Below are 10,786 nucleotides of genomic sequence, written 5' to 3' on the forward strand. Positions count from 1 at the left end.
GACAGCTTTGTGAAATAACACTTACTCTAGTTTCCAGCTTCTTGCTCACTTATATTCAGTAATGGATGACTAGAACATACTCAGATATATAAAGCTACCAGACACTCCCATGCTAATTCTAAAAGCCAGTATAATTCAGCATTCTTTCAGTCTCTACCTGAAGAGCATAAAGTGTCTTATTATCATGTCACTTAAAATAAGTGACATGTCATAAGCAGTTTGCCCATATTACATTTTTGCCACATTTTAGGAGAGTAATGTTACAACAGCTGGAGTTCACTGCTACAGTGCTGCATCTTGATTTGAAATTTTCAAAATTAGAATAGGTTAAATTCCTTTTAACTTCTCCCTCCCACAGCAGAACGCAGATTATCTGCAATCTCTCAGATGAAGAAAACCTCACTGCTAGCAATAGAATCACTAGAAAAACATTTGTTCCAGCTGAAATGTGGGGGAGCCTCTGCTCTTCCAAACAAGACAAATTCTTCTTCTACATATACCAGACAGCATTTTCAATCACTTTGTTCACTCCTTGCTAATCTTTCATATCCAAATTAACTTCAGACAAGTTCACATGTGACTGAAAGTAGCCTTTGGCAAGAGCCCAGAGCCAGACTTCAACTCACACTGTCATAATCAGAGAGGTTCTTAAACTTTTAACTGCTACAGGCATCATCAATTCAACTGTCCTTAGGCAGGTAAAGATACTTGTACATTATACCTCAGCCCAATCTGAGAGTCATGATGAACCCAAAAAGGTCAGGCAATTCAAGAGAATCCCCACAGAAAGTTCATCAGCAATGCTTTTACATACCTTGGCCACAGTCACCAGCATCAAATCCACATGAGAGGACGTTGCAGGCCTGGTCACAGAATTTGTCTGCTAGCCAGGAATTAGCACAGCCTTGGTTACAGTATGAAACACCACTTATTCCTGCTCCAAACTGCCATGGGGGGCCATTCCCAATACCTCCAACTGCACCTCCACCAGCAACATAGCGATTACCCCCACTGTTACCTGAAAAAAAAAAAAGAAATAACAAATCCACCAGAAGTAAGAATTTCAAATAACCAAAGAAAGGCACATTTAGGCTACCACTGAAGACTGAAGACTGAAAAATCATTAGTGAAATTAAAAAAGGGCAAACCCTAATCTTCTGTGAGTTTGTGCATACTATAGAAGTTTACGAATTAAGTGAAAAGTTTATCCAAAGTGCCAACATATTTTGTCTTAAATTCAAAAAGGCAGGCAAAAATCTGATTTACTACTCCTTGTGCTTGCAGTCTTGACTTTACAGCCTCCCAGAAAGGTATCACTTCCTCAATCCAGAAGTATCATTTCGTTTTATTACCCTGCAGTCCTGAAAATTTAATCTAGGAACCAACAGTGCAGCTTCATAATCTATTATTTGGATTATGAGTCCAAATACATAATACTGTATATTATTATTAATATATATTAATTTAAATTTCAAAGCCCCTCCTTTCAGCTAATCAAAATTGATATCTAAAAATTATCCTATGCCCTATTATTTCCTGTCATTTTCCATAAAAATTCGTAGTTGGCAAGAATAAGGTTTTAATCTGTAATTCCACTTTTTTATTAAAGGAGGCAAATTCTGTAGTTACATGAAGATGACAAATTACAGAAGTATACTTGTGAGGAAAAAGAAACAGCTCACTTTTCCTAAATTTAACATGACTGTCTTACCGATGCAATCACCTCCATCCCAATCACATGCTGAATTATTACAGGCTTTATCACAGTAACCATCTTTTATCCATGAGCCAGGACATCCCTCAGCACAGTTTGGCACAGGCCAAGTCAAGTACACCTGGAAAAACATTGCAGTCTGAGACAAGGACTGGCAAATAGAAGTCAACTGAGCTTGTTTCTTTGAATATGGAGACTTACAATAATGTCTCCCTGTGTACAGTGACTTGAGATTTCACTGAATTTTACAAATAGAGTTTAAACCCCCTTGTCTGTGAAGTAAACGTTATCCCTTCCAAAGGGACAGAAGAACTGAAGAATTCCCAAGGCCATACAGCAAAGCATCAACAGCCAGAAATGGAAAGTAGGACCTCCCAAATCTACTTCTGCAAACCATATTCCAATTAAAACCAGTATTTTCTCTTCTGTCAGATAGGAAGGGTGAACTTAAACTCTGAAATAGCTCTGCAGTTCACTCATTCTCCTGACTCAAAACGTTTCTTCATTACTAACCAGTCATTAAATAAGCAGCACATGTTGAACATAATCCCTGAAGCATCTCATCCTCTATGATTTAAATAATCCTAAGAATTGGCAGGATTAAAAAAAAAAAAAAAAAAGTGTGCATGTGTGTGTGTTCTTTCAACTGAGGAGGCATTAAAAACCCCACACATTTTCCATCAGGCTTTACTGTTTCAAGATTTTACCAGCACATTTCCTACAGTAATACTTGCTGATCAAGTTATCACAAATGACACTGCACCTAAACTGACTTCATCATAATAACTGGGATGAATAACTAAAGAACAATACAAATGCTGTAACAATATAGTTTTGCATTTATACACCTCCATTATTAGAGATTTAGAACAACTAAAAGCCTCCTAACATGCCCAAGTACTGAAACAGTTAATTTAATGTAGCTTAAACTAATTTTGTTTAAACCTTCTGTACATGTGTGTGAGTGTGCACATCTGCCTGCATAAAATGTTTAATTCATTGGTCTCTGGTGCCTAGTGTACCCACTGCTTTAACAGAAATAATATTACATAAATCTTCAATTTTTTCCTCCATGTCACTCTTGTATATCAGGCTAATGGATGAAAACCCTGCTTGGCAGCCAGAGTGTTTATGCATAACTATTGCTAATGTTTCCTCAGCCAGCTTTCCTTGCTTAAACCCCAGTTGTTGATAATGGGTTTGTTGAAACACTAAATTACTTTACTCATAAATGTGGATCAGTATCTATTATTTTAGCAATCAATTATATATATATAGTATATATACTATATGATTATATATAAACCGAGCAAAAAAGAAGAGTGACTGAACAGGCAATTAATGGTAAACTTCAATATTAGATCAGTTCAAATGTCATCTGACCTCAGTGCTCCCAAAGAAAAGTCAATTCTTGCTTGTTTTGAGTATTTCCCACAAAATAAAAAGAGTTTACAAGGAAGGAAGACTGGCAAACATCACATCAGTCTTACCAGTGCTCCAACAGAAAGTAGAAGAATTAGAGAATAACACAGAAACCAAAGTGAATACTGACAGAGGAACCATTATAACCACCCAAATGTAGGAGTGAACATGAAAAAGAGTAATCCTACAAACATCAACACACATACTAATACAGAGAAGAGCCTTCCACACCCTGAACCTTAGCCAACAGTTCTCTAGTTAAGAACAATGAACTTTTAGAGATAAAAGGGGCAGTGAGTGCCCTCCCTTTCAAAGTAGCACTCCTTTGACTTTTATCATCAGAGTAGAAAAGTTCTACTTCTGCTAAAATATTTTTTCATAATGGCTTACCTTTTGACCTTTAGAGTGGCTGTAGAAATCATCAGGCCAAACATCTTTTCCAAACATAACATCATCATTGAGATAAATAAACTTCTGAGAAAGGCCACTGATACGATGAATATGACTTTCAATAGCGGGTGAACTGAAGGTGGGCAAGTGACTCACATTCTGAAATATTTCCTAAAACAAGAAAATCCCCAACAACCAAAAAACTGTGTGAACAATCAGATGCCTGACTGAAAAAGTCACAAACTTTCACACACTCCTCTTTCAGTGAATACTGGACCAGGTAGAGAGTACACATTTACCATTCTCATTCATTTCAGGCTGCAAAATATTTCTAGCAAACTGAGCCCTGTTGCAGCATTCAAAAATTCAGGGTTGTTCCATCTTTTTCTGCTGCAGACAGCAGCAGTTGTTGAGTAAGTATCTCTTTAGCACTTTGGTTGTGCAGAATTCCTATGGCATACCAAAAATTACATCTCAATATGTAAGAAGTTACAAGAGGATTTGGTTTCACTTATTCAGGAAGCTTGAATGATTCCTCTTCTCTTTTTAAATAATATTTTTAGAATGCATAGCTACTTTTTTTTGTAGCCATCTTCTTAGTTCCAGTAATTTTTAATCCATTCTGTCTCAACACAAGCTTTTTAGGTTATTACTAGTTCTGAGAGACTGTTTATAGATTCAAATTACATTTTCTTCTCCCCAGGTTTTTATAAATAGACTCTATAAGGAAATTAGACATGGTATATGTAAGCTGAAGCCTTAATATTTGGAAGAGTGTACTGAATGCATGCTTGATATATATTCAGCTATCTGTTTAGCCAAATATAAAACCCTGGGTGAGAGAGGGAAGAGGCTGGCACTTCCAAACAAACGCTGCAAGAGGATAACAGCATTTCAAATCAAACAGTGTGTCTTTGCTGGCCTTTCCCCAGTGGCCATTTGTTGAAGGTTACCTGATGGGTGACTATGGTTATCCGAGGGTTGTCCAGGTTCAGCCAGGAGGGGATCTGCCCGTTGGTGACGATGAAAATGTGCCGCACCCAAGGCGCGTGTCTCTCTATCGACCGCAGCGAGTACCGCAGCTCTTCGTTGTCCTCGAAGCGGCTGGCAGAAACATCTTCATCCTGCTTGGACTGAAGAAAAATAGCCTTCCTTAGATCTTAAATACAACACTGAAGTTCTGCTCCAGCTAGGTAAGGACAATGTGCTTTGGCATATGGGTGCATAAGCACTTCCAGAAATAAAAAGTATATTGATAATAATCATTATTCGTACAAAGAATTGTGTTCTTCCAAATTATCAAGGTGAACAATGCAACTTTCTGATATGATTGGCTGACCACCTGGTATCATAAGGATGTCTACTGACCATGCTGAAAGAAGTTCTTGAAGAGTGAAGCAGAAAAAACACCCCTTCCTTCATTCCAAACCAGCAACATCACTTTTCAGAAAACCAGTTTCAAGAGGCCTTTCAAGTACATTGCATCATAAGCTGTATATAAATGTCACCTAATATAGATATACTGCAAGTGTCATGATGTAACTGCTCTTTAATTAACTCCTGCTCTATTATTTTGAAGAATTTAAGCAGGAGAAAAGGAATGAAACTTGGCCTAATATTCACTATCAAATAGCTAAATGTTTCAGTTAGAAACTCATCAGTTAAGTAACAAAATTAAGTTATAGAACACTGAAACACGTTTCTTTTCCCATTTATGAGAACTTAATGACTCTCCTAAAACCAACCAAGGCTGCCTAAAAACTTTTCTAGAGCCCAAATGAAACGGAAAACTCAAAAAAATACTTGAATGTTTAATAATTACTATTTTCACTGTGGATACTACACACTGTATGTAAATTTTCTAATATGTACAGTAATGCAGCTTTCAGATTCACTAAAAGAGTAACAACTGAAAACATTTTAGCAACACCAGCAGCCATTGGCTAGGTGCCCATTTACAAAATAAAGTGTAATTTCAACATGGGGAAATACAAAGTCTGAGCTCAGGATTAGTATTAGCTAGGAAGATTTCCCCAAAAATCCAGGTCACAGGATACAAAGAGAGAATGCAAGCTTTTCAGGAGTGGGTATATTAACCATGCCACTTGACATTTACTGTTAAATTAAATTCCAGCAGGAGGAAAAACCCCAAGATTACAGAATATCTTATCTTGAAACAGACACCTTGTTATTTAATTTATGTTCTTAAACCAAACATCCTTCATTGTATCAAAAGCATTTAAAGTAAACCTTTCCTTACAGACATCTGCATTTCAGGACTTTGACATTTTTGAAAGAGAAGCAATTAGCTCTTGCTCAGCATAAACAATGCTGTAAAGCAAAAAATGTTTAAGAAATACACTGCAAATGAGATAATCATGTTTGTCCACCTCCCCACACAAGAAGCCTGCTTATCTGCCCAGCCAGGATCAGTTAAGCCTTTCAGGACTTGACTGCACACAACTTTATCAGAACACGTGCATTTTTCACTTAGTAGAGAACATGAAAATTTAAATTAAATATCACACAGTTTGATCCTTTTTTCCCATTGATTTGAGAACTGGACAGTGTTCTTGTGATGTTTTCTTACAAGCTAATAAATATTTGATTCTTAATAGCTCCAAGCTTCTGGAATAAATCCCATGCTCCTTGCCATTGACTAGAGTTAGCCTCTATTTGCAGTTTTGAAATGTAAGACAATTTACCCACCTGACTGACAGAGCTGAGGTCCCACAGTAAATAAGCAGGATTAAGTGTCAATTCTTTCCCATCTATAGTCATGTTCTTCTTTGCTTGCTTGCTCAGTTCTTGGAAACCCTTGGGGTTATTCAGTTGCAAGAGAGCCACACTGGCTTCTGAATAGAGCTGCAACTATACAAGCAGAGAAATCAATTCCAGCAGCACTCTTCCATCTTTTTGTTGCATTATTTTTACTAGAGTTACTTATAAGAATAACTGTTAAGCACTGTTTTTAAAGAGCTACAATTTCGTATAAACACAAAAAGAAGTAGCAAAATAGGAACTAAAAAACACTTAAAGATACAAAATAATATGCTTAATTTTCACTTTGCAAAGTAAATGTCTCTTTACACAAGGATACAGCAACGGATCCCTGAAACCTTTTCATGGGTCAAATATTTTGGGAGTAAAAGAATAGCAAATCCCCATCCATTCTCTGTCAATCAAATAAGAAAATTCATGTTTTATTAACACTTTATTACACGACTGAAAGAAATGTCCTTTTTTTCCCCCATCTTAAACAAGGAATGATCTTCCCAGAAAATCAGGGCACTGATGTATCATCACTGTCAGAAGTGTGAAATGTTCAGAATGGTTTACAGTTAGTTCAACCTACACCTCTGAAATCTGAGATACAAAGGGCTCCAGAGCTAATCCAGTGGGTCTCCAAGTCCTTAGTGCTGGTTGCCAATATACTGCTAAGGTCATTTTCTTACTTGAGGACTGTTTGATCTTTTTGCTGTTTTTATCTCTTGCCACCAGTAAGTCTGAATATCAGATTTCATAATGCACAGGATCAGGGGCTTGCCCTACACACCCTAACAGCAAGTATAGTTTACAAATCACAGGGCATCAAAGCAGCACCCTAGGAATATGGCATAGCCCAAAAAATGCTGTGTATGATGAGCAAATCCAATCAAGCTAAAAGCAGGACTGCACTTTGATTTTCCAAGTGCATGCATTCAACAGTCTAATTAAGAATAAACACAGTCAATCATTAATATTTATTTGATGCTATGCTTAATTTTTGTTCCTTCAGGCAACATAAGACAACCATGTCTACCAAATTTTCAGTGCAAATGCAATTCATAAGTTATCAAATTTGAATAATCATGTTCAAAAAAAGCAAAAAAACCACAGTTCCCTTCGCAATAACTCTAAGTGATTTTATTTATTTTTTTTTTATTAAATCTGACCCTTTCTGCTCATTTTAAAGCAATGCTTGTTCCAGAGTTAGAAGCCCTTCCCTTAGCAAGACCAGCTGTTCCACTTGTGACATTTTAAAGCTGTTGATGCTTTGACTCATATGCTATTTGAGATCGTTCAATCTGACTCATGAGGCTTGTCATTAGAAAAATCTGATAAATCTCAGACCTTCCAGGGAATCATCTGAACTTATGGGTGGAAAGGATGGCTTCAGTAGCTAACTGGCTGAGGTATAGTTACGGACTGCAGGCAGCAACCTCCAAAAATATCAGCATTGAAATGCTGCAGATTGCAAAGCTGCCAGCACTGGGTATATGCTTTATATAGCAATACAACAGTGTCACACAGTCCCTTAGAAGCTGTCTCATAAATCATACATACAACAAACCAAAAATATTACCATCTCAGAGCTTTGAAAGCATGTAAGAACATTTAGTTTCTCTTTAACTTGCTCCCAAACTCGGCAAAATAAGTACCTGCACTACAGACTCCTAATTAGACTTATTATAAACACCCCCCACTAACACAGCATATATGCTGCAGTTTTAAAAAAAATTGTAATATTCCAAGCACATACAGAAGCAGTGGGAAAACATGTTCTATTTCTCAGCAGCAGAGTTTAGCTAACCTCTGCACTGAGTACATAATTTTTATTACATCAAAATGTTTTTTTTTCCAGTACTACCTTTTGAAGAAACCAGTCTTTTCTTAAGCAGACTATCAATAAAGTTAGACTTCAGTGAAGTTATTTGGTGAAATAACTAACTAGATTCTAATAAATTTCAAACTCTGCTCCAAGGATTTTGTTGCTGGTCCATTCAAAATGGAATTGTCTCTTGGCAGATTTTTTAACGTCTCACAGGTATCAATGTCCTGTCTGTAGGGATGGATGCAATCACCCATTCCCTTAAAATATTACCTTCCAGAGAACATCTTCATCCTGCCAAAACAGGTCAGCAGATCCAAAGGAATTGTCAAAACAGAAGAACAAGAATGCAGATGCAGAGTCAATGTGACCAGATGAGCCTCTGCTAATGCAAGTGGGCTGAGAACACACCTTGCAGGCACACACCCAGACCACTGGGACACATTTTTGTTGCACACTTGAAAGCAAGACAGGAAAACTGCATTATCTCCACAGATTCTCCAGCATGGAGCCAGCATGTTTCATTTCTAGCTTACTAGACTAGGAGCCAGATAAGCTCCAGACACCCCATGAAGAAGTGAATACCTTCATTACCACTTTCTCAAGGAAAGAGGCCTCAAGAGCATTTTTTTTCCTGAGGTGGGACTTTTTGATTCCTATCCAGTCCTTAAATTTCTTTACCTTATCTTCTTAATGACCAAAGCTGATTATTAAGGAAATAAGAAGCTCCCCTTTTCCCACTCCAGTGTGGATATTAGGAAAACTCATATGCTCACAGAGCAAGGGAAAGAAAGTATATGCTGAAGAGTTGCAAAAAGCTTTATAAAGATGAAATACTGTTGTCTTTACAAATGTCCCAAGCCCTTTATAAGATGACATAGCAGGAGGATCATTTCTGAGTCAAAACAAATGCAATGGCTTAAGTTTTTTTTTTTTTTTCTATAAAGCTTACTTGCTACATCTGTGTGATCATAACACCATCTCCTGGAGCCACCTGTTTGCTCCAGAAACATTGATGAGCAGCAATAGGAATCCCAGACCTCCCATCATCCAGTGAGGACAGCAAACACCCAGCATCACTGTGCCTGCAGTTTCCCATGTGGATTTACTTCCATCAGAAAGGCAAGTTCATTAAAACATCCCTAAGTTTCTAACATAAATTGTCTATATTATTCAAGTATGTGTGTGTACATGTGGGTTAAAGGAGATATTTTGCAAAGAGGGAGATCTAAAAGCTCCTAGTTTTCCTTGAGGCAATTAGGATATTAAATCTTGAAGGAAAAATCAACTTTTTCAGAAATTTTCACTACTGTGTACAATTTCAGTGAAAAACTGTTAACATGAAAGCCTCAAAAACCCCAAAATCAAACAAATTTAAACAAATGTAGTTTTTAAGTTACAAGCATCTTTATAGGCTGAATATAGTAATCTTTAGAAATGTAGTTAAGGTGGGGGGCAGTGAGAAAGTGAAAATGAAATATTAAGTTGTTCTTCACATATAGGTCCAAGGTAAGGTCTTTGGAACCCTTAAACAGCTCAGCAGCCTCAGTGCACAACCAGAGTAACACCTCCATCTAGTGGCTTTCCAACACTCAGTTATGTATACATGGACAATAAAGAGCTGTCAAATATCACTTTCAACTTCATCTGTCATAACACATGACCTACAACAACAAATGTGGCCAGCAGACACACTGCTGCTCAACTTTCATCTTGAAATAAACTTCCATATCATTACATTACAGTGCAGGCCATAAGTACAAAAACTCAGTAGGCTCTAACAGATATAATCACCTTGAAAGTAGATCCATTATATCATGAATCTTCATATTTTAAGCACGTCTAGTTGAGCTCATGCTTTGCTCAGATATTAAGATTTTTAGAAAAACTATCTGGTCCAGATGAACAATTTTTGGTCTTCCTTGGACTTAGTAGTTATTCCAACCAAACTAAAGCAATCCAACCAAACAGCATTATCAATATAAAACACAAATGCACCAATAACTACACTCCTCTCTTTCTCACCCTTCTTCCCTTCTAACAACAGTATTGTTTAAATTTTTTATTATTATTTCTTTACTTGTGGTGGTGAAGTAAGAAACAGCCACTTAAAGCACAAAGAAAACCATTAAGCATCAGGTTGTGTCTAGGAGACATAAGTCTAGTTCAAGCTCAGGTGTTACTTTCTTCCTGTCCACCAAGCATCTCACACCACTTCAGAGATTTCAGAAATTATAACAGGAGAGGAATTGCCACAAGTGTCAGTGGAGACTGTAAATAATCAACCTTTTTTCTGCTTAACTGTAGCATTAACCTAGCACATCCCTTTGGTAAGAAAAAAACCACACTTGGCTGTGTTTACCATTACTGCCCTACCATATCCACTGAAAGAAGAACTAATTCTGAGCTCAGAACATACCAAAGGCTTCGACAGAAACAACCACATCCATACTTGATGTAAAAACCTTCATGCATGAAAATAAAACATTTCTTACATTCACATACCTAAGTTTTTCATAACATATATGAATTGCTGCTATCAAGAATAGAAGACTGGTTGGAAAATAATTCACTGCCATGACCATACAGGGTATAATAATCCTAATTTAATTGCTCTTAAGTATCCACCAGTAGGAAGAAAAACACAGACAGCAAAGATGACTGGAAAG

The 10,786-nt window shown here is 37.0% G+C and overlaps 2 protein-coding genes across 5 annotated transcripts in view; one reads left to right on the forward strand and one right to left on the reverse strand.

The window, feature by feature from the left end:
- The window catches only part of MYBPC1 (myosin binding protein C1), a 151,657-nt gene that overhangs the window by 111,028 nt on the left and 29,843 nt on the right, over window positions 1-10,786 (forward strand). The window lies entirely within an intron of this gene.
- Window positions 1-10,786, reverse strand: part of GNPTAB (N-acetylglucosamine-1-phosphate transferase subunits alpha and beta) — a 38,783-nt gene that overhangs the window by 12,709 nt on the left and 15,288 nt on the right. For all 4 annotated transcript variants that reach the window (XR_013773952.1, XM_079303468.1, XM_079303469.1 and 1 more), the window contains exons 8-12: window positions 6,236-6,397; window positions 4,480-4,659; window positions 3,527-3,697; window positions 1,712-1,835; window positions 815-1,018 (exon numbers count right to left, since the gene is read on the reverse strand). Coding sequence is in view for 3 of the 4 variants with exons in the window: in XM_079303468.1 (XP_079159594.1) it covers window positions 815-1,018; window positions 1,712-1,835; window positions 3,527-3,697; window positions 4,480-4,659; window positions 6,236-6,397 (841 nt within the window). In the remaining variant the exon portion in view is untranslated. The remainder of the gene's footprint in view (window positions 1-814; window positions 1,019-1,711; window positions 1,836-3,526; window positions 3,698-4,479; window positions 4,660-6,235; window positions 6,398-10,786) is intronic.

Source organism: Erithacus rubecula (genome assembly GCF_903797595.1).
Source record: "Erithacus rubecula genome assembly, chromosome: 4".
NCBI lineage: Eukaryota > Metazoa > Chordata > Aves > Passeriformes > Muscicapidae > Erithacus > Erithacus rubecula.